We start from the raw sequence: 27,917 nt of genomic DNA, 5'->3' as shown, positions 1-27,917 counted from the left end.
AGCATGGATTTGTGAAGAACAAATCATGTCAAACCAATCTGATAGCTTTCTTTGATAGGATAACGAGCCTTGTGGATAAGGGTGAAGCGGTGGATGTGGTATACCTAGACTTTAGTAAGGCATTTGATACGGTCTCGCATGATATTCTTATCGATAAACTAGGCAATACAAATTAGATGGGGCTACTATAAGGTGGGTGCATAACTGGCTGGATAATCGTACTCAGAGAGTTGTTATTAATGGTTCCCAATCCTGCTGGAAAGGAGTAACGAGTGGGGGTACCGCAGGGGTCTGTTTTGGGACCGGCTCTGTTCAATATCTTCATCAACGACTTAGATATTGGCATAGAAAGTACGCTTATTAAGTTTGCGGATGATACCAAACTGGGAGGGATTGCAACTACTTTGGAGGACAGGGTCATAATTCAAAATGATCTGGACAAATTGGAGAAATGGTCTGAGTTAAATAGGATGAAGTTTAACAAAGACAAATGCAAAGTGCTCCACTTAGGAAGGAAAAATCAATTTCACACATACAGAATGGGAAAAGACTGTCTAGGAAGGAGTACGGCAGAAAGGGATCTAGGGGTTATAGTGGACCACAAGCTAAATATGAGTCAACAGTGTGATGCTGTTGCAAAAAAAGCAAACATGATTCTGGGATGCATTAACAGGTGTGTTGTGAGCAAGACACGAGAAGTCATTCTTCCGCTCTACTCTGCTCTGGTTAGGCCTCAGCTGGAGTATTGTGTCCAGTTCTGGGCGCCGCATTTTAAAAAAGATGTGGAGAAATTGGAAAGGGTCCAAAGAAGAGCAACAAGAATGATTAAAGGTCTTGAGAACATGACCTATGAAGGAAGGCTGAAAGAACTGGGTTTGTTTAGTTTGGAAAAGAGAAGACTGAGAGGGGACATGATAGCAGTTTTCAGATATCTAAAAGGGTGTCATAAGGAGGAGGGAGAGAACTTGTTCACCTTAGCCTCTAAGGATAGAACCAGAAACAATGGGTTTAAACTGCAGCAAGGGAGGTCTAGGTTGGACATTAGGAAAAAGTTCCTAACTGTCAGGGTGGTTAAACACTGGAACAAATTGCCTAGGGAGGTTGTGGAATCTCCGTCTCTGGAGATATTTAAGAGTAGGTTAGATAAATGTCTATCAGGGATGGTCTAGACAGTATTTGGTCCTGCCATGCGGGCAGGGGACTGGACTCAATGACCTCTCGAGGTCCCTTCCGGTCCTATAATCTATGAATCTATGAATCTCTACCCACTGTCCAGCCGACAGCATGCATGTGCATGCACACATACACACACCTCCCCTGACATAATTCCATTTTAGAAAAAATGTTCAAAATTTTGTTTTTATTCCCACGTGGAAGGGAAAATTCTGAAACCCCAAAAGTTGCTGCAAAATGAAATTATCCTCTGTTCAGCACCAATTTCATTAGTACCAGAAAATGCTATGCTTATATTTACTTCCAAGGGGTACTGATGGGTACTGTCTGTCAGATGAAAGCTGGCAAGGAGCAATGATGGTAGAGACACATAGTTGGGGCAAAACCAGGTTTAAAATATTTTCTTAATGATGAGGAGTTAAACTCTGGAGTCAAACTTAAGTGGTTTTGTTTAAAATTAGTCCAGGCTATACAGTGTAGGTGGGTACAATCATAAAACCAATAGAGGAGAATATGACATTTTTGCTCTAAAGAAATGTGATAATAGAAGTATTTAAAACCCCTGTGAAAAGACAGACAAAAAACCCAGCCACCAACATTTTTTAAAACTGCACAATATAATTTTATAAGACAAACTGCTGAGGAATATCAGTTTTGTCCATTATTTAATTAAAACATACAGTAAGAACAAAATAATGCAAATGTAGGTTTGTACTCATTTCCAGAAAATAGATTCATTTTGACAAACCACGTATTAAGCGGAAATAAATCTTGCAACACACTGATTACTTCAGAACAAGTCACCGCAGTCCTATACATTGTACTTTAGCTGTCAACAGCCAATTCATCTGTTCTGTAGCCATGACACTTGATTTATGTGTAACAGCACGCAGATGGTAAGATTCACAAAGCATGTACATAAGATAAAATGTTACAAAAACATTTGTCAAGTAAAATACATATGCAAGTCATCTCTAATATTTACAACAAAGAGTCTTAAATTACAGGATCATTCAGAAGGCATCTCGTAAATACAAATGCCACAGACATAGAAAAAGAAAGGCAGTCAATGAAAGGTAATGTATTTGTTATGGCGAAGAACCTTTGGCTCCCAAACTCCAAGTTATGATCATTTAAAAAATAAGTAAATGTGGAATATTTGTGTATTCTATCTTCAAACTCCTTCACTGCTTTTCACTGTTAAAAATCAATGTGAAATTCAGCATGGCAAAAGCCACTTGTAAAACAAACTTATTTTGTAGTAAGATGAAAACTCTTAGATGCAGTTACGTTTTGGCATTATCCCAACCCAAAGGAAACACATTCAAGGAAGATTGTTTTAATGCTTTTCAAGCATAAAAGTCTGAGGTTATCTGCTCAATAGGTAATAAGGAAGGCTCTCCCCAGCCTGTGCTTTACCTACATGAGGCACAGCTGTGCTTAATTGTTGCATTAGAACATGAAATAACTTAAAGCAAAGAAAAATAGGATGACATTAATAGTTATTGAATTCTGATTTTTCTATTGATATGCACATGAAAAGCCATTTCATCAGGAGTCAGATAATGACAAGGTTCTTTTCAAGGTAGATTTTGATAAATTACTACCCATCATATTTAATTTGCAACTGTTCTCCCATGAAGACTCTACAATCATGCTGAACTTCTTGGTTAATAGGTGCTTTGATTGTTGGATAATGTAACTGAGTGTTTAACTATGATATCTTCAAAACCCTGTGATGGAGTCTCCCTTTGGCCCATTTTGTGTCATCCTGCCATCAGGTGAGAACATTCTTAGACCACGGATGAATAAATTAGTCAATAAAATGTACATAAACATGCCATATTGATCTCTCTTTTTCCCACCTGGTGCAAGATTAGGCTGCATGGAAAGACACACAGAACATGATAAATAAACCAGATGCATATGCAATATACTGTACATAAAACTTATCCTGAATAATCTGCATCGTGAAATGCTTTGCCTTGCATCTCATTGAAATGAATGAGGTTCTCCTGAAGAAAGGAACTCGTGCGTCCAAAAGCACATTCAAACCTTTGCCTTCATTTCCAAGGCTAAGCACCGCTATGCAAAGAAGAGTCTTTATAGGTTCTCACATGCCAGTAAGTACATTCAGAAATCTAACTTGCTTTCCAGTATTGCCACAGGGACTAGCTTTTTGGAGTGGAATAGTTTTTATCTAAGACAAGTGTGTAACCATGGATGTGCCTCTCAAACTCTTTAGGCTCATGCCAGCATGACATAGAAAGCTGAGGGGGTGGAGGAACAGCTGGGTGTACAATGCAGCCCAGGAATCTTTTCCTGTGTCTAGGGCAAAACTTTCCAAATGTGTGTGGTGAAGCTAGGACTTCAAAAACGTCTGCTTGCCTACTGCATGTGCGTAACTTGCACTCGTACAGCAGAACTGAGCAACTGTGCAGACAAATGGCTACTGAGAAATACAACATGGCTACCCATTTTAGTGGGAGCACAAGTTTAGGTTCCTTCATCTGGAAATACAGTCCTATACTTACACTGAACATTCAGAATTATCTTTAAAAAATCTGAAAGGAGTTGGCTTATATTACACAGACATTAAAAAAATACCCAGCAAGTTGTTTCGCTGGCTTTCCCGCACACTTTTTTTCAAATTGGATCATTGCTTAGAAAAAAAATGCCTGTGAATAATTTGATCTGCCATGAAGCAGTTCTCAAACATTTCAAGTTTTCACTCTACTAATAAATAGGAAAAAAGCACAAGCACTAAGGTTTACCACACACTGGACAATTCAGTTTAACATCAGCAGATCTTCCCAGTTATTGATAAGCTAAGTACAGAAGGCATTTCAAATGTACTGTTCCCAAAATGCATTACTTAAAGTTAAAACCACTTGTTAGTAAAAGGTCATGTATGTATTCATCGAAAATTGAAGTGTAAGTATTTTTCTAACACATCTATTGACAAACATTTATTGGTGTGCATCCTCAGTTAGCTTGTTCATGCTTTGTAGAAGCTACTATGGTTATTAAATTATTTTACACTCCAACTTTTGGACTCTACAAGACTGGCTACAAGTAAAAATAGAAAGAGTAACAACAGCAGAGTTTAAAATAAGGCTTTTTACATTGTCAATAAGATGCCTGCCCATTAATCTATTATTTGTTCTTCACATATTTTTACACATTCATGGCAAAGAAGATTTTGTTCATTTGTCAAAGACCACTCCTGGAACTGCCTTTATTATTAGATAATGCCCCTAATCAGCAGCATAGGAATCTTGTAATGGTAAAATATTTGAAATAAATCCTTTACAAACCAGTGCTGAAACCTATGGAGTCTCTCTTCCATACTTTTTAATAACTCTCATTAGCATTAATGAGAACTACACATGACCACTGGGAAAAATCAGTGCTGCCAGTTCCAAGATCCTATTTTCTCATACTGGATTTTTTTTAAATGTATTCTTTCAAATCAAACCATGTATTACAGATCCTGGCCAGAGCTGACCTTAGCGCAAAAAAAAAAAAAAAAAAAAAAAAAAAGTCATCCTTCTCCAAGAGAAACTGATGGTTCTCAGTCAAAGCCCATTTCTGATTCCACCAACGTCTTTTGTCCATACTGGTGGCATCTTCTCTTTAACATTTTGAAGTAATAAAAACCCACTGTCACTTGACTGATGTGTAAGAGGCTCAGAATCAAAGACAGCTTCAGGAACTTGATGGAAACTTTTGTTACAGTTCATACACTTTAAATTCCATCCATATACAACTTTCCAGTTAAAGTGTGAATTATATAACCAAAGCTATCTAGTGCCAGCAGTCTCTCATGGTTCCTTAACTTTGCATTTTTGTATGTTCACATTATCTTCATTTGATTAAAAAAACAAAACACTTTAGTTTTTATACTGAAACACAGGCATACTGGAATTACAGAGAAGAGTGTCACAGGATAAGAGGTGTGGGCAAGAAATGAAATGTATATGGAAGTGCATACTAGAATGCAGTATGGTGCCTTGGTTGGAAAGAATCATTTGGTGGGTCCTTCCTCTTTCCAGTCCTTGTATGCAGTAAATACATAAATCCTTGCAGTCTTTTTTGTTCATTTTCCGTAACATGGAGTCAAAAAATGTCTCTGTTCTAACCTAGAAGATAAGGCCTTGCGGGACTTCCTATTGCCATTTGGCAAATGTAAAGAAACATTGAAAAAGACAGGAAGTGTTAAGGTCCACTAGTTTCTGCATCCACATCAAGTTAAATCAGGTGGAATTCACTCACCTGATCCTGATGGATGACCCCTGCTCAGTGATCCAAAGGAAGAGAAAAATCTCCTAAAGTCCCTTGCCAATATGCCCTGAGGGAAGAATTCCTTCCTAATCCTAAATTTGGCCATCAATTCACTATTAAGAAAAATGAAATGTTCAAATGACCCTACCATTAATGCAGTGCGACTAAAAAGAGAGATTAGATGCTGCTACTATAGAATAACAGCAATTTGCCTTCGTCACCAAGTGATGTGCTCCTCATTAGCAATGCTTATTGACGCATGTCAACATTTACTTCAGAACCATCTGGATTCTTCATCATAGAACCTCATGAACTTCATTTTCCTTCTAGACAAAGGTGATGTTTTTGGCTCAGGCAGAGCTAGGTCTTTACCTCCAAAAGAGAGAATTCATGGTTTTCCAGCTCAAACATGTTCAACTATGTCCCAAAGGTTCTTCTCAGGAAGACATCTCTCCTTCAGCCAACGTCCTTCCAATGACTTTGGCCCTCTCATTTCTTGAATGGGGTAAGTTTGTTGAAGGTGTGCCAGAAAAGGGATGGCTTTCGTTTGGGTTCTGCCAGGGCAAAGACCTGCTGCTGTGGAATGCTGGTGGGGACAGTGATGTGGCGTTGATGAATAGGATGTAAACTCTGGTGTGGAGGAGGCATGGGACATCCATTATAACTTATACCTGCAGAAGGAAAAAATGAAGAATGTGTGAGACAAATGACAAAGTAATCAACCCAGAGAAAATGCACAGAGCATATGGGCCAAATGCAGCTCTCAATGAAGTCTGAAACTTGCCATCATAGTCAATAGGAGTAGATCAGATCTTATCATATCTGACTTTCCACTTTTCTATTTTGGTCTTAATTTTGATTGGGTAAAAAACAAATAATTGTATGACCTCAAATAACTTTACAGTAGTGTCCAGAAAATCAGCAGTAGTTTCACAAAACCAGACACATGCAGGAGCATTGTGCTTTTAAGAGGAAAGATAGTTAATGTAGCAGACACTTCGACTTTTTAAGCAATAGCTGGGTAATATTATGTAAAATGTTCTGACTGGTGAAGAAAAGGTACCTTGGAGGGGAAAATAGTTTTCCAAGGTAATGCTCCCTGACTTTGACATTTGAGTATTGAGATCACAATCTCCTGATCAATATTTTACAGCCATTGACCTGAAAATCTGGCCCAATTTGTAACATGCCATTTATTCATATATATTGAGAGATAGATATGTTTACATATTAATATGCATATAAGAATCTATCAACTGCAGATCAAAATTTTGACATTGATGAATTTGAACAAAGACAAAAGTCATGCCTCTTCCAATCTTCCAGGAAAGCACCCTAACCATCTGCCCACTCAGACCCAGGCTGACTCCCAGCTGCTCAACTCATCCACTCAACCCATCAAAAAGTATCCAAATCTCTCTCACACACACACAAAACCATTTAGAATTTTATTTTGAATACAACAACATCTCGGTCCAAAGAATATTTTAAATCAACAGTGTTGAATTCTAGAGAGAACTTGGGTGGAAGGGTCTGAACATGGGAATGGAACCAGGGATTCCTGAGTTTCTAATCCCATCTAAACCACTGACACCCTCTGTACCTTTAAGCAAATCACTCAACTTCAGGTCTTCTTTTAGGTGGGGCTAATACTAACTTGCCTGTCTGAAGGCTTTTGTGAGGATTATTTAGTAAATAGTTTATAAAGGGCTTTGAAGTTGAAATACATGCTAAATAAAATCACTTTAGAAAGTCTAACCCCAAAAGAGATTTGGAAAGGATCAAAGAGAATGACTATATTTGAATATGTAAGCAGAGTCTGAATGAGCTTTCCCTTGACATCTAGTGATGAGCTGTGGAAGAGGACTTCAGGAGCCGATCTCGTTTGCATGGGCACACCCACCTGGCCTAGGTGCTTGGCATGATGAGATTGCTTGCCAAAATGGTCATTTTTGGCGGTGTGGGATCCCCAGTCTCCTTGTTATTGGGGCAGGAGTAATAAAGCGTTGTTATCCTTATGTGAATCAAGGGCAGGAGAACTGAACTTGGCATTTCCCAATCGTGGGACTCACCCTCAACTAAACAGCACTCGCTAGGCAGGGGACATGGGTTCCAAAGCCCAGTGAGTTGAGACAGGATAGGAACAGGTACTTGTCCCTCATTGGGTTCGTCTTCACTACCCGCCGTATCGGTGGGTAGCAATCAATTTATCCGGGATCGATATATTGCGTCTCGTTAAGATGCAATATATCGATCCCCGAACGCGCTCACCGTCGACTCCGGAACTCCACCAGAGCGAGCAACAGTAGCGCAGTCGACAGGGGAGCCGCGGCCCTCGATCCTGCGCCATGTGGACCCCAGGTAATTCGATCTTAGATACTTTGACTTCAGCTACGCTATTTGTGTAGCTGAAGTTGCATATCTTAGATCGATTCCCCCCCACCCCCGGTGTAGACCAGCCCATTGTGTGGGCCCTGCCTAAGGGTCCCAGACACCATCAGACTCTTCCTCTCTCTACTGTGTAATAACAGAGCTAATTTAGACTCAATTGAGAGTCTTGTTACATGCTGCAGGGCTGAAATCACTGATACCTAGGTCTAAGTATGAGACCTGCTTTGGGACAGTGTCTCTGATGTAAGAGACTGCCCAGTGTGCATCAGCAGTGAGGCTCCCCCACTAACAGCTGAAGTCACTGACAGCTGTGTTAAGTGGTGGGCCCTGAAGATAGTAGGGCAGCTGGTGGTGAAGCAGGGTGAGTGGGCAGAAGGGTGGCTGGCAGAGAGGGCCGGTGAATGAGTGCCCGAGCAGTGGCATGAGTAAGGTGCCTCCTTACACCCCCCACCTCCAGCCAAGGTGGGAGGTGGACACTGCAGATACATCTCTGAACTCTGGGTCTGCACTGTCCAAGGACAACTGTGAGTGGGGTGCAGAGAAGGGATGAGCACATTAAAGGGACTTTGGGGTTGCTGAACTTAAGAACACTGCCCAACGTACTTGGGGGGTGGGTCTTTCGCTCATGGTTTATGTGTCCTGTTTGGGATGTTTCCCCAAATTAATGCCGAGTTACCTCCCTCCTTTTATTAAAAATTTTTTTTGCTACACTCAGACTCTGTGCTTGCAAGAGGGAAAGTATTGCCTCTTAGAGGTGCCCCGGGATGATGTGTAATTGTCCCAGGTCACTGGGTGGGGGCTCAAGCCGGTTTTGCATTGTATTGTTGAAAAGGAACCCCTCGATACTGAACCCGGCCCTTGTTGCTGCCAACTGTGACTGGCAGAAGGGTTACAAATATCTTTCATCATAAGTTCAATACTGAAAAAATAAATGATATATTTAAAACTTACAATAATACTTAAATACTGTACTCACCTTTAATTTTTCCATGCCTTGATTTTCTCGCATTTTGCATGGCTTGTTTCTTTTGATTTTCTGATATTTCCATTCCTGGATTTTAAAGTACATTAGGGTCTCAGTATTAAGATATTGTATCTGCTATTTGATAACAGTAAATTAAAAAACATTTGAGCGCAAACTATTTTAAAATATACTTTAGTGATTTTTAAATAATTCTTAATAGTAATGTACCATATGTTTTTGAGAAATACAGGTCCAGATTTTACTGTTTCACCAGTTTAACTCTGGCATTTCATTGGCATAACTGAGATACTAATTTGGCCCTTTGAGCACAAATTGATGCCAACCTGTGCTGAAATAATTATCTCCAGCTGGTGGTCATTGGGGATCTGACTAGCTACTTGTCATTTTACAACTCTCCCAGCTAAATTGGTGATGACAAAGCAAACTAACACCTAGGAAGATTATGTGGATTTATGACACTTTGGGGGCCAATGGATCCACAAACCAGCTATTGGATTGCTAGGAGAGATAAATATGAGGCTTGATTCTCTTCTCACTCACACTGGGGTAAACCTGGGATAACTAAATGAAGTCATTAGAGTTATACTGGTGTAAAGCTGGTAAGAGAAAAGCAAGGTTACAGTATGTATAGACATAATCCTGCTTGTATTCTGTAAAAGAAAACTGAACCCATTTTCCTCAGACCAACACTTCAATTTTTGCTGTTCCTGTGTTTACTGTATTGGTGTTATACATTTTATCTATGTTGATCCAAATTTAATAAAAATATATATTTTAAAAGCTGAAAAGCTACTCTAAGAATATGAATGAATTTCAAACTACGTCACTGTTAAACTGGCATTTTACAAAATATAATGTCTTCAGCTTGAACAAACCAGGTGGTGTTTTCTTTTAACAATGAGCTTGTAGCCTTCTTTGGTGTGTGTTATGCATGTCAGTGTATTGAGGGATATTAAATACACTTGTTTACACACTTACATGGTCAGTGTCATGTTACATGATACCATGGTCTAACCTAACACTAGTACATTACAGTAAATTGTTAAGTGTCTGAGGGATTTCAATGTGGCTGAGAGAGGCTGGCTCCCAAAGAGGACAGGCACCTGCTATTAGTGTAGCTAGAGGAATTTTTCCTTACATCTAATGGACTATGTTTTTGGAGTTCAAGTACTGATGTTCTAGTTCCATCTCCCTATGTGTGAGATTCATCTAATAACTGTGCATGTTGTTTGCAGCATATGAATGTGTTATATTAGCACAACTAAAAAGGTGTGTGTGGTGCTTCTCGTTCCATTCATATATATACAATGGACTGCAAAGTGCTTCAACCGAAAGCCAGGTGACCCAACAAAGCAGCCACTTGGATTCCATTCTGCTCTTCATTCACACTTTTCAATTATTTTGAATTCCCTGCACTTTTTGGCCTGCATTCATGGAGGAGTTACATCCCTCAGGCGACTGTTTTTAATATAATCTGACCATACTCTTTCAGTTACCAGTTATTCCTTTTTTTTCATTTGTAATTATTCAATTCTTTTCTCTCTTCCTGGAGACAAAAAAGCAGCCAAAGAATTCAAAAATTTGCAGCAACAGGAAGCAGACTGTTTTCTTAGATCTACCATTAGTGGTTTTGGAGAAAGAGCTGCTGGTTGTGGCCCATTCCCAGCATGCACTTATAATAGCTCAGAAGAGTTGGATATGGTTTGGGAGGCTCTGACCTCTACTGAAATGTCTTTGAAACAGAACTAGTCATTCAAGCTTTAGAATTTGAAGAGTGATTTATTTGTTCCTTGAATAGTTAAATTAGAGACTTCATCTGAATTCCAGCATGATAAATTACAAAATCAAACAAGATATTTGAGGTTGAGAATACCAGAGGTCTTCCACTGGCTTTGGCTAAAGGATAGTCTTCAACTATGCCAAAAAAGTGAAATTTTAGAAAACAAACTCTCCTGGGTAATGGAGAAGCGATCCAAGCCATAGAGACTTATGAGGGCATATCAACATAAATAAAGTGGGTTTGGACATTAAATTTGAACCATCCCTTCTATAGCATAAGATATCTATATAACACAGGATACTACTAGGTCTGAACCATGGGCGCTGGAACGGGGCGGCCAGGAGGCATGGCCCCATCACTTTTAAAAGTGGGAGGGCTACAGCCTACCACTTTTTACCTGCCTTAAGGGCAAGCGATGCGGGGTGGGACCTTGGGAGTAAGAGGAGGAGCGGGGGCAGGGCCATGTTTTGGGCGCTGGTAACTCCTCTAACTTCTAGGGAGCTTCTGGTGCTCCTGGTCTGAACAAGCATTTGAAATGTCTGATAAAGGATATTTTACAGCAGCCTACATGTCACACATATATGCAGTGATATATAAAGCTGGATTTATGAATCTAACATTATAGAAAATACATTTTCTTATTATTCTGTTTTTGTTTGCTACACACATCACTAATTAATATTTGTACAATGTTTTGTAGATATAAATCCCTAACTTGCACTCCTTGCATTGAACACAATGGAAATGTTGGGACTACAAGATATGCATGATCAAGCCCTCTATAAATGCTAAGTTATTATTGTCATCATTATTATAATGCCCACTGCCAGTTAAGTCATGAGATTATACATTCAAATATAATATGTAAAATAAAAAATTCAGGGATTTGGCTGCTGCAACTTTCCTTAGAATGGTATTCCTCAATCTTATCAGTCTCAGGCCTTTTTATGTGGCTATTTTTGTTGCAATATTATTTTTGGGGGAAGGTTTGGCACCCAATCACCCATGTGTTTTCTTGTAGGAAGGTTCCAAACCTTCTCTCCCACCATATGAGTTTTGATAAACTGTACATAGCTCTGCCAGCAGCAGAAGGCGCCAGCAGTAGCAGTACTGTCTGGGTCTACTGGTCTGCACTTCAAAATCCCCAAAATGTGTAGTATTTGGGCTGACAAGGTGGGTGAAACAACAACTCTTATTGGACTAACTTCTGCTTGGTGAGAGACAAGCTCTCAAATTAAATAAATTAAATTAATGGAGATATCCCATCTCCTAGAACTGGACCTTGAAAGGTCATTGAGTCCAGCTCCCTGCCGTCACTAGCAGGACCAAGTACTGATTTTGCCCCAGATCTCTAAGTGGCCTCCTCAAGGATTGAACTCACAACCCCGGGTTTAGCAGGCCAATGCTCAAACCACTGAGCTATCCCTCCCCCTTCTTGAAAGCTTAATTTCTTTTTTACCCAACAGAAGTTGGTCCAATAAAAGATTACTTCACCCGCCTTGTTTCTCTAATATTCTGGGACTGACACAGCTACTGCCTAGAAATTTGGGCTGTCCTGCATACTCTCTTGGTTCCATTTTTGTGGAACCCCCCAGAAAGGAACTGCTATAAAGAGCTCAGATCCTGGCTCACAAAGCTAAAGTGGAGGAGCTAAGTGAACCCTGGAAAGGTCCAAAGATGAACAAAGATTAGCTGTTGATCTCCTTGTGCCCAGTCCAATTCACAAATCCCCATCTGCAATGTGCCCAGTCATCAAGTTTAATGGAGCTAAGGCCCATCAAGAATTTGGAAATTAAGTGGGGGCCGGGGTAGAGTGGGGATGTTGTATTTTGTTTTGTAAACAAGGGAGCCCCGCTCCTTGATGTGACAGTCTTTTCACTATTAGTCCCTCATTTTTTGGACAGCTTGAGCTAGTTTGAGTCGTTTTGTTGTGATAAATGGGATAGATTGTATATTAGTTCCCAAATGCACAACACTGTTCTTCTATTTCCCATCAGCCATCCTGCCCCAATGCACATGTTGTTTTAGAGCTCCGCTGGGCTAATATTCAGTAGTCTGGAGATAGGCCCAATAGTGATAAGTATGTGCCTGGGCAGGGTGTGCACTCCATGTAGAAGCCGCTTCTGAAAACAATGGCTGGGGTGCCCAACAGGAGTATAGGCTCCCAGTGCACTGCAGAGCAAGGGAGAATAGGGAAACTAATTTGCAAGGTAGTTTGTTTAGTTGTCTCAGCTCCATCTTTTATTTTGGGTACCAGCTACTCTTGGCTACTTGTAATGTATGGTCCATGGGGGAAAGTTAAGGCTGATGTTGGAATATTAGCTGGTAATGTCTTGATTTTTTCTTTCATTACGTGGCGGCGTGTGTATGTGTGTGTGGGGGGGGTGTTGAATGATGACTGATTGCTCATGACATTTATTTTCATGAATAAGGAGAAGGATAACTTTAGAGCCATAAACTATTGAGCTTCTCAGCAGGAGAGAAAATAATGGCCTAACAGAGAACAGCCACTATCTAGAATATATACACAAGAGGCCTGATTCTTGTTTCAATTACACCGGGGTAAATCAAGAGGAAGTCCATTAAAGTCAATGGGGTTACACTGGTGTGAGATTAGAATCAGCCTTGGCGTACATAGGGATTGCTCCTATTTTATGGGTGGGTTGGGAATATAAGGCTCTTAATCATGTTAAAGTTTTAATGACTTGTGAGTTATGTCATCCAGGAAATCACATTCAGAGCACTTTGGATTTTAATTTGCTGTCATTTAGAGCCATTTCAGTCCTGAAGAATGTTACTTATGAGTTATCCCAGCTCTCCCCATTAAAGATAAATGTCATAACAGAGAGCAGCCATCATACATTACACACACACACACACTGGGATTTTTTCCCTCCCACCATTGCCTTAGGAATGTAAAAATCAGTTTTATGTTTCCTATCACTACTGTCCTCTTATGTCTCTATTTTCTCAGTGCAATTCTGCTGAATCTTTTACCACTGACTTTATTAAACTGAAGCGGTTATGCCCAATATTAAACTGTGAAACAAACAATTTTAAATTAAAATCCCAAATGCACGAGCGCACACACACACGCACAATACATTTTGGCCCAAAGCTGGTCCTAGGATTTGCTAGGCCCTATCCAATGTCAGACATGCAGGGTTCTACCCATTCCCCTCCTCACTTATGACTAGGCCTTTCTTCCTCTATAACTTGGCTGAGTGCTGCTATACTACATAGGTTGCACAGACCTAAGGATACTACTGCCTGGCTTTATAACAAAATGTTCTTAGAAAAGTGGCTGCCAACCACTAGTTCACTTATAAAGTGTAGTCCATGCTAAAAAGTTAGATCAACCTAGCTACATAACTCAGGGGTATGAAAAATCCACACTCCTGAGTGACGCAGTTAAGCCAGCCTAACCCCAGGTGCAGACAGTGGTAGGTCGATGGAAGAATTCTTGCATCAACCTAGCTACCACTTCTCGGGAAGGTGGATTACCTATGCCAATGGGAGAACCCCTCCTGTCAGCATAGGCAGTGTCTCCACTTAAGTGCTGCAGCAGTGCAGCTGCAGTGCTGTTGCTGTAAGTGTTTCACCTGTAGACAAGCCCTCGGTACTGGTATGTCAGGTTATTGTTACTGGCACTCTAAGCTCCCCCTCATGAGGTGAATTCTCTCACATCTCTGAAGCTGTGGAAGGCCCCCAATAACCCAGTAGAACTACATGAAGTTCTACTATGCAGTCAGAGGGAGCTTGAGGGATTCCACCCCACCCCATGCCCTAGAAGTCAGCTACACAGGGTCTCTTGCTGCATACCTGCTTTGAGAGGACTAGCGGGAGAGCAGGGGAAGGCCATAGAATGGGGATTAAGGAGCTACTGTTGATCTAGGGCTGCAAAAGTGGCTGTGGGGCAGTTTTACTGCTGCTCCCTGACCAAATAGTGAGCATTCCTTCCCCCATCCCTGTAGAATCTCCCTCCACAAAGCTTTTCAGCGGGGGACAGATTTTTGCTCTCAATGAGTAGTCTGTGCTGCAGTCAGTGCACTCATCCTGCCTCCTGCTCTGTGTGTTATGCAAGATGTAACCCACCACAGAGCCACAGCCACTCCAATCCCCAGTCTCAGGATCACAGACCTGACACAACTGAATAGGAAACAACAGACACTTGCTTGTATAGCTGAAGTTTGTATCTAGTAAACAGGCACAGCTGCCCAAAAAGGGTGAGAACCCATTTGCACAGAGCCAAAAAGGAGAGAAATCCAAACTTTGCCTTTTGATTTAACACCTCCCCCCACACTGTACATCTTTGCACTCACCCATTTCTTTGTCTTCCTGCACTCTTCGCCTTTCATTTTCACATGCCTCCAGCCACCTTTTCTTATCTTCCTGTTTTTTTGCACAAAACAAATGAACCTCTTCTGTTGCTCTATTCACAGTTTTGAAAGCATTCTTGATATTAATGTTAAAGTCCTTATCTTTGCCATCCTCAATGTCCACAAGTTCCATCTCATCCAGATCAATCCGACCTTTGTAATATAACATGTCCCGTCGCAGCAGGTCCTTCTTACAGAACACAAGCTGATGGTCAAAAAGAAAAAAAATCCTCTGCTGGCTTTTGCCTTGCTTTGAGATTTTGGTCAGTTCGCCCGAGTGGATCAGTTCTGAGCTTCTGGCTAAAACATCCTGCCCCTAAAATATATAGAAGTGTATGTGTAATAAATAAATACACAGTTTTAAGCGATCATATTACTAATTATTATTTTTGTAGCATTTGGTCACACGATAGACAGAACTGTACTTCAGTTTCAATGAACTTTTTAAAAATCTATAAATATAAAAAGTAGATCAAGCTGCATTCACAAAAAAATATGGGTTTGATTCTGCACTCAGTTTCACCAGTGCAAACCAGGCGTAACTTCGTTGAAATCAATGGAGTTACCCGACTGTAAAACTATCAAGAAATCAGAATCGGATATAATGGTCTCAACCTAAAAGAAAATACATTTTGTTCTCTTTCAACATATCTTTGTAATTTAAAGATACAAATACGTGTTATAACTGTTGCTCTTTCTGAGTAAGACATAAGATAATCAGTAATAGAGTCATTGCAAATGAAGTATCAGGGGGTAGCCGTGGTAGTCTGTATCTACAAATACAACAAGGAGTCTGGTGGCACCTTAAAGACCTATTTGGGCATAAGCTTTCGTGGGTAAAAACCTCATTTCTTCAGATTGCAAATGAAGCAACTCAACTTTTAACTGACCAAGGACCACATGAAATGTATGCACATAAACTACTACCATAGAAAAAAAGATGCCCCCCAGAAGTCATTTAAGTACATTTTAATCTTAAATATTTCATGAAAATGGAAGAATGATACCTACCTCCCAATCAACAATAGATACTTGCCAGCGTGCAATCTTGTCTATGCTTTCCAACCTTCGTTTGCGCTCATTGATGAGGCATGCTACATTCTTCATGGCCTCATACGCTGCCTGTATATTGTTATAATCACTGTAAAGTGGAAGCAGATTTCAAAGACATTATATGCACTGGATATAACACATCAACACAGTTTACCTGACTGTCTGAAGCATGATTCTTTACAGTATCAATTTATCCCCCTAACCAGAGTTCTTAAATCTGAAGGGCCTGATTCCCCACTACCTTGCATCTTGTATAGTCATTTACATAATTCTATGCTACCCTATCACCCACTTTGCACAGGTGTAAATTACTACACACAGGGCAAGGAGGTGGAGAATCAAACCTAAGCTGTGATATCCAGGCTCCATTGAAATCAATGGCACCAGTCCCATCGACTTCAATGGGGACATGGTTTCACCCAAAGAGTTTATTTATAACAGGAATCCAGTTGTGTAAAACAATGTTCTCTTTAATAATTTATTTTTAGATTATATTTTCCTCTCCCTCCTCCCCAATAGCTGGGAATGAGGCATGGGACTGGCTGGGGTGACTTGATAAGGGGAGCACAGCTTAGTGTCCCAGCTGCTTAGCTGCAATGTTATAGGCGGTGAGAGGAATGTCCTCTTCTGTCTCATACAAGGATTCTTCTTAGAAAGGCCAATGAAAGGATCCAGAGGATGAGGAGTTGCTGAAATCTACCTAGCTGTTGTGAGTTAAGGGGGTCATGAGCACAAAGAAGGAGAAATGAAAGGAGGAAGGATTGATTCTTCTTCTTCTTCTTCTGCATGGCTTGGGTAGATAGATATAAATTTGTAGTTGTTGCTAAGTTTGATAGCCCATACACTGCCGCAGCAGTGAGCTGGTGGAATGTCCTTCAGGCCCCCGGCAAAAGAACAAAGGGGACATTCAGATATGATGTGCTCCATCATTTGTACCTGGTGACCACAAGTGTATGCCTCATTTTCCACTTAAAGAGGGTTTGTTCACATCTCCCATGAGATGTCATGATGCGATTCAATTTGCACCAGTCTTTCCTACATAAATCAAAACCTGGTAGTTCCTCAAGAGGATCAACGATGAGCTGTTTGTTTTGAGCGGTCAAAGTGCTTCATGTGACTCTCCATTGAGCCTCAGCATCAAAGTCGGGTGTAAGGATCTTCATACGGTTCCATAGAGGGTTGCAAGATTTTAATTTTGTCTTTGGTGGGTTTTGCAGGTCACGGTGCAGTGGGATCCTCGAATTTGCATTGACATGAGTAAGAAAGTGAGATGTCTGAGCAGCTCTTCTAATCTGTGGAGGCTGATGTGCGATAGGACTGGGAACCAGTCAACTGGAGTAGATTTGAGCATCCCTGACACTATGCCCATAGCATTATTGAGTTGAGTGTCAAGGAGTTTAGTGTGACTACTATGAGACCACACTGGTGCACAATATTCAGCTGCAGAATATACCAAGGCAATTGCGTCTGACGAAATGGGTATTCACCCACAAAAGCTTATGCTCCAATACGTCTGTTAGTCTATAAGGTGCCACAGGACTCTTTGTTGCTTTTTACAAGGCAATTGTTGCAGTTCAAAAGGTCCGTGGACTGGAGCCCCATGATGTTCTGGCCAATTTCTGATAACTGCGACACGAGACCTGACCTTATCGTGGGTGTTCTCGAGGTGTTGTTGAAAGGTCAAACTCCAGTCCAGTGTAACACCAAGATACTTTGGATTAGCTTCATGGCTGACGCTCTCACTGCAGAACTGCACATCAAGTTTGGTATTAGCCATTTTATTGTTCAGATGGAAAGCAGTTACCATGGGGTTTTTTTTGGATTAGGCATAAATTTCCAGCATTGGAAAGAATCAGCCACTCTGCTAAGATCTCAGGTTAGGGTGCAGCTGGTGGTATGTAGGCTTGTGTGCTGAACAGCTAGGGAAATATCATCCACATACATGAATTTCCTTGACTCTGTTGCTAGTATATCCACGGTATATAAATTAAAAAGTACTGGAGCCCTGAGGGATGCCTGAGCTAAGAGTTCTTGGTCTACTGATCTGGCCATTAAGGTGTACCTTAAAGCAGCGATCCCCAGTCATCGCTGCCAAGAGGCAGATCGTTCACCAGCAGTGAATGATGCGGGAGACCTTGAGAAGGAGGCCCTGTCTCCAGACAGTGTCGTATGCCGAGGACAGATCAACAAGGGCGATTCCCGTCTTCAATTTACGTTGGAATCCTGCCTCAGAGTGGCTAGTAAGGGAAGCTACTTGGTCACAGAAGTTTGGGAGGAAGATGAGAACCCTCTCGTGGTGCTTCTGTTAAATGCTGGTGTTTTCTGTGCTCTGTGTTTTGTGCAAATCCACCAACATACCAATATCAATTGGCCACTGGATCATTTTACCGACCTCCCAGTGAACATAGAGGGATTGATTAATGGCTGCTGACAGGCTGGGCCGTTGCATGTAAACAGGTGTTTGAGGGGCAAGACTGAGAGCCCTGGCTTCCCCTCCACTTCTGTAATAGACAGACCAAAAAGAGGGGGACTAAGATAGGAAGGGCAAGGGAAACAGTGATGAGATTGTGCGGTCACTCAATAAGGCATGTCCACCCTTACATTAGTGGGATTTTATTAGTGTTACTCTCACTTCTTATGTGTGATGTTGCAGAAGAGAGTTTCTAGTGGGTATTTGAACAGGGAGAGGGAGGTGGATTGTGAACACACACATCTAGACATGTGCAGGTGGTAAGGCAGAAGCACGAGAGGAAATTTGCAGAATCATAGAATATCAGAGTTGGAAGGGACCTCAAGAGGTCATCTAGTCCAACCCCCTGCTCAAAGCAGGAACAGGGGGTTGATTCTCTCTTCTGCAACATCACACATAAGAAGTGAGAGTAACACTAATAAAATCCCACTAATGTAAGGGTGGACATGCCTTATTGAGTGACCGCACAATCTCATCACTGTTTCCCTTGCCCTTCCTATCTTAGTCCCCCTCTTTTTGGTCTGTTTATTACTGCCACTTGTTGTGTAACAGGTGCCATTACTCGCAGACTATAAACTCTGTGTCTTTAGCTGTTCTATGGTGCCTCTCACACATTTTGGGGCATTTGAAAAATAATAATTAGTTTTGAAATAAAATACTGAAGTTTAAATAAAGAAGAAAGCAGCTCCCACCAATCCAAAACAATCTTCTTTTGCCTGGGTTGTGTGGGTGAGTCTGGTGGAGGAGAGGGAAACAGAAAATGTGGGGGAGACTGATGATACCCTGCCCTAGGTCTACCCACAGCCCAGTATTACTGGAGGCTCCTGCTCAAAAGTTACCAGCAGTGAAACAGCTACACATACTGGTATTCAAATTGATATCATGGGGCTTCCAAGTTAATCATGGAGATGAATAATGACAGTAACCATGGAACTGAATGGCAATAATCCATCTCTCTTATTGGGCTAAATCCCGCACTACGTCCACGAGCAAAAATTTCATTGTATTCAATGGGAATTTTTCCAAGGTAAATACTGTAAACGTTGGACTCAGAGAGATTGTTTCAGGCTGGGTCTCTGCAGACTGGTTCATAGATGGAACCTTTTCCTTGCAACCGTAAGGGCTAGAAACACAAACTTTTAAAGATAAAAGCTTAATTTAGTCAGAAAGTAAATCAGCACAGGGAAGTACTTAGAATGGCTATTTATTAATGATTTATGACTTCAATGGAGCTATTTTGATTTATACCAACACATTATCTGGCCTCTAGCTTTTACAATAAACAAAGATATTGGAGGAGCGCAAGAGGATAAAATCACCCTTTAACTTCTGACAGCCCAAGCTTGCACACAGATCTTGCCCATAACAGTGCTTTTCATGAGTTCATAGTAAAGTCAGTTAGTTAGGTCTCAGTTCAGCTTTGTATGGTTTATAGAGTGTATGCCAGAAACTCGGATTCACTGCTTGCTTACTAAATGAATGGACTATAGTTTAAATTACAGTCAGGCAATCCACATACTAAGTGTGCACTAGCACACAGTACACATTAATTCATCACTTAAATTAGCAGGAAATCATAAAGAACAAAATTAAATTCCTAGTTTTAAGTTTCACGACGACAATGCTCCAAGTAGATGTCGGACAGTGTGGGCAAAAGGCAGCAGCCTTGCAGGGCTCCAACAGTGGTGCAAAACCACTCTCCTATTGTGCCATTGAGGAGAACTGCATGGCTGGTCTTGGCATACGGTTGTTTAATGGTAAGAATAAGCTTACAACCAACATTGTACTTCTTCATGGGTGCCCAGAGGGCTTCATGCCATACTCTGTCAAACTCTTGTCTTGAAGTCAACAAAGACATGGTAGATGTCCTGCTGGTGTTGTAAGTACTTCTCACATAGAACACGAAGGTTGAAAATCTGTTCTGTGGTACTTCTTCCAGCATGAAAGCCAGCCTGGTCTTCAACAATAATATTCTCCGCTTGTGGCTTCAATCTGTTCAATATGACTTTCAACGTCACTTTGCTGGGATGGTTAATTAAGCTTATGGTCTGGTCATTTTGACACAATTGCAGGTTGTTTTTCTTTGGCAGAGTGATGATTAGTGACTGTGTCCATGTGGAGGGCCACTCACCGGTCTGCCGATCTTGTTGCACATCTTGGTGAGTACATTACTATTTCTCCTCCAAATTTCATCAGTTAGGCTGGGATGTTGTCAATATCTGTAGCTTTTCCATTCTTGAGTGATTTCACAGCTGTCTCCAAGGATGTCCATTGCTGCCTCATTCATTACAGCATTGAAATTGTTGGTCGTTGTTTCTACGTCTTCCTCTAGAGCAAGCAGCGGGGCAAATTTTCCGCTGATCATTGCTTCGAATGACTCTGCAATGTTTCGGACTCTGAGTCTTTCTAAGTCAAACTTGGTTCTGGTGAACTTTGGCCTGACGATTTTCCTTAGCTGCAGCCAAAAATTTAGCATCACAAGATCACACTGTTGGAGTCCGGCAAGGCTCCTTCTTTCACCCACACTGTTCAACATCTACTTGGCGTACATAGAATGTGATGCCCTAGAAGATCACATATGCACAGTCAGCATTGGGAGGTGAACAATCTCAAATATTCGGTTCACTGATTAAATTGATGGCGTGGCAGGCAGCGAAGATGAACTTGCCAACCTTGTGAAATGATTGGATGAAACCTCTGCAAAATATGGCATGGAAATCAGTGCAGAGAAAACCAAGCTGACGACAAACAAATGTGATAGGATCAGCTCACATATCACTGCCAGTGGAGAAGAGCTGGAGACAGTGAAACAATTCAAGTATTCGGGGGCAATCATCACTGATGAAGGATGCAAGGCAGAAATTCGGGCAAGAACTTCGCAAACAACAGCAGTGGCAAAGCTAAAGCCAATTTGAAGGAATAAGAACATCTCCCTGGAATCCAAACTGAAACTGCTGCACGCATTGGTCATCTCTATTTCTCTGTATGCGTGCAAGACATGAACCCTTATGGCAGAACTTGAACGGAAAATATAGGTAGTAGAGACGAGATACTTCCGTAAAATCCTGGGCATCTCCTACTTTGATCAAATCACTAATGAAGAGGTCTGCAACATCATTACCCAATGCACTGGGTCATATGAAGACCTCCTGACAACCGTGAAGAAGCGCAAGCTGAAGTGGTATGGCCATGTAACAAGATCATCTGGCCTATCCAAACTCATCCTCCAAGGGACAGTACAGGGGAAGAGAAGAAGAGGTAGACAGAAGAAGAGATGGATTGACAACATAAAAGAGTGGACAGGAATGGAGTTCGTGGAGACTCAAGCACTGACCCACAATCGTCGGGGTGGAGACAATTGGTTGATTGCTCATCAATGATGGTGCGCCAACAACCAATGCAGTTATGGGAGTGATGATGATGGTGATGATGACAACAACAACAATGCACGTAGCTGAATGGTTCTGCGTATATCTCAAGATACAAGCAGGTTTTGCAGACTTTTGTTCTCTTATCTATTATAGAAAAGTCCTATAGAGTATAATGGGGATTAAACCAATATTAAATAGGGCTTTATAGAAATTACTACAATAATATAATTTAACAGAGAATGATAATCTTTCAACAGTTTTTATACCAAACTACAGAATTTATTGAGACTTGTACAGAACTAAAGCAGGTATTTAATCTCTATTAAGTTCTATAGTTTGGCTCAGTATTCTACAGAAAGGAGATCATTCTTTATTAAGCAGCACTGACTATGATTCTGTGAAGAAGGCAAAGTCTGTTTCTGGTTACCACACAGGCTCTCTTAGGTCTGATAAACTGGGATCCTTATGGTGAGTTGAGAAAATGACAGCCTCAGTTCCTTTGCACATTTAGTGAACAAAATTAAACAGCTCAGACCAAGGGAAACCCATTGCCTCTTTCCACACAGAGCACAGATAAGCATTTTCTAAGTGAATTTTGTGAGGGCTCTGAAGAAATTTTGAAGGGGAAAATGGGGTGGGGAAGAGACCAAAACAACTGATAAAACCCAAGACAGTTGAATCATGGGCATCATCTGGAAAAATATATACTGGAGAAGGGATTACAGGGTTAAGAAATAGTGCAGTAATAGCAAAGGAAATGGTAATTTCCTGAACTGGCTGCCAGTTAACCAAACACTGAATGAAGATCCATATACGAGTGATTGTCAGATCACCGGAAAATATTCAATACCACCTTTGGAGGGAGTTTTGCTTGAGTAAGTTCCTATGTCCCGGGTTGTTTCCTACACTGAAGATAGTAACAATGAATGTAGATAGTCTGGGTATCTCTCATTAATATATTTTTCCACCACAAAATTATTGAGTCTTTCTATACTGGTTGTTTCCTCTTCCACCCCACCCGCTTTTTTCTTGCAGTATCTAACTACACCATTTCTTAAGGATTTTTCAGTATCTTTTTTCCCCTTGAACATATTTTTCAATGTTTAATGCTATTAAACACTTCCAGTTTATGTTGTTCTTCTAAGACCATCTTCACCTCTTCTATCTCTAAGGGTATATCTACACAGCAAAGAAAAACCTGTGGCTGGCTGGGCTCTAGAACGGTGAGGGGTGAGAGGGAAGTCAACACAGCAATGAAACAGCCCTGCAGTCTGAGCCTGGCAAGCCCGAGTCGGCTGGTTCAGGCCAGCTGCAGGTTTTTCTTTGCTGTGTAAACATACCCTGAGACACTTCTCTTTTCTAATTCTTCCCTTTTCTTCCCTACATGTATCCCTTATTCATTTTTCCCTTGGAATCACTGGTATTTTTTCCACTCTGGTTTACAAATCTCTTCTCCTTCCTTCCTTCCTTTCTTCCCTCCCTCTCTCTCTCTCTCTCTCTCCAGATCAGTCCCCTTATACGCAAGGGTGACTATTTAACATGTATATTGTTTCTGAAATATTTTTTCACATAGTCCCAGGATGATAAACATATTGGGTGAAATTCTGTCCCCACTGAAGTCAGTCACAGCTTTGCCATTGATCTTAAGGAGCCAGGTTGTCATCCACTGCCTGACCAAATCTACCTTAGACTGCTTTAGCAATAAGGTAACATTATGGTCTAAAACAGATCATTTTAATTCTCTCACCCATGCTCTTCGGTAGTATATTTGAGTAACTCTGCAAGCTGAAGAGGGTATTTACAGATCTTCTGAACAGGTGTAAGGAGAAAGCCATCAATAGCAATGTCAATCATCTGCTGAAGCAGGCGACAGGCCTCAAAGAAGTGACGGTATTTGCTCTGTTTCATTAGGTTGGAAAGCTCAAGGCAGGCACTGGGATGATTGTTACAATACTCTGAGTAGATGGCAAAACCTTCTTGCTATAAAGAAAAACCAAAGCTTTAGCTAAAACATTCATCTTAAAAAGACAAAACCAAAAATCGATATTGAAGTTACAAAACACTTCTGGTTTCACTAATTAGACAGTTTGCTAAATTACACCCAAACTGAATAACAATCTATTTAGAAAACACAGAAGAATCTATTCTACAATTGGTAATAGGTAAAACTCCTGTTAATATGGATCGCAGGGGAGTGCATTGACTAGCAGTGCTTTCTGAAATGGAAAAAACCCAAATATCTCTTTACTCTAACCAGATTTGTGAATTTCAGTCATACGGGGTTCTCTGTGAACACTGAAACAGAGGCCTCCACAAAATCACAATAATCAAACTCACTTTAAGAAGGAGTTTTCTTTGAGGAGCCTTGGAAATTGGAAGCCTCCTATGGTTATTGGTAAAGCTGAGCGAATAATAGATTTTTTGGTTAAAAATAATAATAATGATAATCTAGTTCAATTTGAACCAAACGAATTTTTAAGAGATTTTTTCAAATTGAAAAAATGTCATTTTGAGTTGAGTGAGATGTCTGAATTGACTCTAAACAATTTTTTGTTTAGTTTTTCTATTTGATCATTTTTGGGGTTTCTCCCCCCACACCCTTTTTTTTTTTTAAACTGGCCAAACTGGAGAACAGCATTTTCTTTTCAAGCAAAATGACTTTGAAATTTGAATTTTTCAGCCTGAACTATTCAGTGAGTTCTACCCAAATACATGAATAGTTATTGAACCCTCCAAAATGTATTTTTCGGTGACATTTTTATTTGCCAAACTTTTTTTCTCAAGTCTACTTGGAGGTTATGTAGGTGATTAGCAATGATATGCGACTCTTTTCTCACCTTAATCAATCACCCTGGTTAATATTTTCTCTGGGAAGATACTGGATGTAGTAGTTTTCATAGAACAAAATCAACTCAGATGCCTGCAGTTATGTAAATGTTAACCTGTGATCTGTGTTCCCTGTAAGCTGTGCGCTTGGGCTGCCAGGCAGGAGAGATTTAAGTGCCATTCTGTGCACAGGAGGCAGCATGTGTTCAAGTGCCCCTCCCCCCCATGTTGCCCATCCTGCAGCTGCTCCTGGGACCTTCCTTCTGGCTGTGCAGAGCAGAAGGTGGGGGAGGGAGGAGGGTGCTCTCAGGATGTCACCCTCCCCCCACCCCTGTACCTCATCTCTGCAGAGCAGGGCAGAGGGGATAGTCTGGCTCAGGAGGACTAGGAGCTGCTGTGGTCTGAATGGTGAGTAGCTGTCGACTGAGTGCCTTTCTTAAAGAGACAGTGCATTGTTTCTGACATTTCCCCAGAAGCCAGCTCACACAGTCTCTGTCTCTCTCTCTCTCACACACACACACACACACACCCACAGAGTCTCTGTCTCTCTCTCTCTCTCTCTCTCTCACACACACACACACACACACACACACACGGAGTCTCTGTCTTTCTCTCTCTCTCACACTCACACACAGTCTCTGTCTCTTTCTCACACACCTCCCAACACATACTTGTATTATTATTATTATTGTTACTTCTTGGTACTTCCTGCAATGCACATATATGCTCTGTAATTTTATTCTTTCAAAGTGTTATTTTAGTGTTTTGACTGGTCTATGCATTTCATAATTTTTATTTCTCTTACACTTAAATTTAATTCTTTGAGTAGTGAGTTCTAAAATGCCTAACCTGTCCTGGCTGGAGTAATTATCCCTCTGGTAACTTTTAAAATATATATATTATATCTAAGATTTTTGTTTCTACTGGTGGTGCATATAGGCACATACCTCAGTGCACATAAAAAAATGTATTCCACATATGGATGGAAAAAATTAGAGGGAACATTGCCTGTGATTGTTGGAAACAGTCCTGTTCATCTGGGACCTTGGGATCACCATAGCTATGAAAATGGAAAGACTGTTCACTTACAAGGAAAATAGGCCTACTCAAAGGGTGGAGGTGGAAAAAAGGGAGGGATTTTAAATGTTTTCATGTAATCAGCCCTAACTAAAGTGTCTTCCTCATGGTAGTTTAACATTTACTAATCATATTTTGTTTATTTCATAAGCAAAATGGAGTTAAATGACATACATGTTGAAGAAAGCAGGATCCTATTTCACTTAAATGAGGTTCCTCTTTGTTGTACTGTTTCTCAAGATCTTTCAGAAACTTTCTTTGGAATTTGTAAATATCTTCAATGTTTCCAAAAATGGTGTTTAACTGAGCCGCGGTGAACATTCCTGTATGTTTACGACACTGCCGAATATATCCCTGGAAATAAAACAAGAAAACCTCTTTGTATCAAATCTGAAAGAGATCAAGAGCTTGAAAATGGAGTTTGTACTGAACAAGGCAACTCAATTTGATACTCTGCTTTCCTAGATTACCATTCGTCCGGATTCCCCCGGACATGTCCAGCTTTTTGAGCTAAAAATAGTGTCCAGGGGGAATTTGTAAATGTCCGGACTCTCCCCTTCCCCCACCCCCCTGCAGAGCGCGCGCGGCTAACAGGGCAGCCGGCCGGATGGTGCCACTTACATGGGGCTCTGACAGCCAGAGAGTGCCACTCCTCCTCTCCCCTGCAGCAGAGATCACTCCCTCCCTCCCTCCCTGCATTCGCAGATCGCCTCCGGCAGTCTGGAGCTCCTCCCCCACTGCTGCCCAGCGTGCCGGGACGAGCGGCTCAGGCCGTTCCTGAGCAAGTTCACAGAGACATTAGGCGAAGGCCAACAACAAGGGAGCCAGGGGGTCGGAGAAGGGGCAGGGAGGTTCTGGAGGGGGCAGTCAAGAGACGAGGTGGGGCTTTCTGGGGGGGGGGTGGATAAGGTTTTGGGCAGTCAGGGTACAGGTAGGGGGTAGGGTCCTGGGGGGCATTTGGGGGGGGAGGGTCTCAGGAGGGGGCAGTCAGGGGACAAGAGGCAGGGAGGCTTAGGTAGGGGGTGGAGTCCTGGGGGCGCAGTTAGGGGCAGGGGTGCCAGGAGGGGGCAGTCAGGGGACAAGGAGCGGGGGGAGGGTTGGAGGCTCTGAGGGGGAGAAGTGGGAGGGGCAGGGGCGGGGCTAGGGCAGGATGGGGCAGGGCTAAGGCGGAGCTCCTCCCATCCTCTTTTTTGCTTGCTGAAATATGGTAACCCTATGCTTTCCAAGGTTAGATTTTTGCGGTCTCTGATTTCAAGGCCATATTCACTACAAAACTGGATGTACAAATTCAGATGTGTGTCTGAACAGTTATGTTACTGATTCTCCCAATCCTAATTCTGTTTCACCCTAGAGTTGATTAGTCAGGAAGCCAGATGTCAGCACTTGTATAATATCTAATACAGAGCTGCATCTTATTGTTATAACTATCAATCCAGGAGGAGAAGAGCCTGCACTACCAGTTTTGCCACAGTGTTTAGTAGTAACTGCCCCAACTGTGCTATGACAGAGTTTGATCTTGCCTGTACAGATGAGACCAAATTCTGTAAAAACACTGTCTAAAGATAATCTTTGCTAGGGCTAGTGTAACCCACACACCTCTGGGGGATGGTGTTCTGTCCCATCTAGTGGCACCGAAACCACTTAGAGCAGTGGTGGGCAATATGCGGCCCACACACGGCCTGTTGGGGTAATTTGCTGGCGGGCCGCCCGACAGTTTGCTTTCGTTTGCACGGCTGCCTGCAGCTCCCAGTGGCCATGATTCACCGTTCCAGGCCAATGGGAGCGGCGAGAAGCAGTGCAGGCTGCAGGGACGTGCCGGCCACTGCTTCCTGCAGCTCCCATTGGCCAGGAATGGTGTACCGTGCGTACTGGGAGCTGCAGGCAGGTGCCGTGCAAATGTAAACAAACTGTCTGGCGGCCTGCCAGCATATTACCCTGATGGGCCGCATGTGGCCCGTGGGCCGCAGGCTGCCCACCACTGACTTAGAGAGAGATTAATGAGTCTAAGGGCCATATGGCTTTGCAGTAGAGGCTCATGCACTAAGCTCCAGAGGCCCCAAGTTCAATCCTGCCTGCCAACGACCAGGGGTCTGTTGGTGTTACACTAGCGCATGGTTCTTGAGTATTT

At 41.7% G+C, this 27,917-nt stretch overlaps 1 protein-coding gene across 6 annotated transcripts in view; it reads right to left on the bottom strand.

Moving 5' to 3' along the window:
* Nucleotides 1-1,758: 1,758 nt before the first annotated feature.
* The window catches only part of SPATA13 (spermatogenesis associated 13), a 114,688-nt gene continuing 88,529 nt past the window's right edge, over nt 1,759-27,917 (bottom strand). For all 6 annotated transcript variants that reach the window (XM_034758740.1, XM_034758738.1, XM_034758743.1 and 3 more), the window contains 6 exons: nt 25,964-26,143; nt 23,634-23,866; nt 16,004-16,133; nt 14,936-15,308; nt 8,825-8,899; nt 1,759-6,128 (listed from right to left, as the gene is read on the bottom strand). In XM_034758740.1, coding sequence (XP_034614631.1) covers nt 5,947-6,128; nt 8,825-8,899; nt 14,936-15,308; nt 16,004-16,133; nt 23,634-23,866; nt 25,964-26,143 — 1,173 coding nt within the window. In that variant the 3' untranslated portion in view covers nt 1,759-5,946. The remainder of the gene's footprint in view (nt 6,129-8,824; nt 8,900-14,935; nt 15,309-16,003; nt 16,134-23,633; nt 23,867-25,963; nt 26,144-27,917) is intronic.

This window comes from Trachemys scripta, chromosome 1 (genome assembly GCF_013100865.1).
Source record: "Trachemys scripta elegans isolate TJP31775 chromosome 1, CAS_Tse_1.0, whole genome shotgun sequence".
NCBI lineage: Eukaryota > Metazoa > Chordata > Testudines > Emydidae > Trachemys > Trachemys scripta.
The sequence above is the reverse complement of the archived record's forward strand: the minus strand, read 5'-3'. Positions and strand labels throughout refer to the sequence as shown.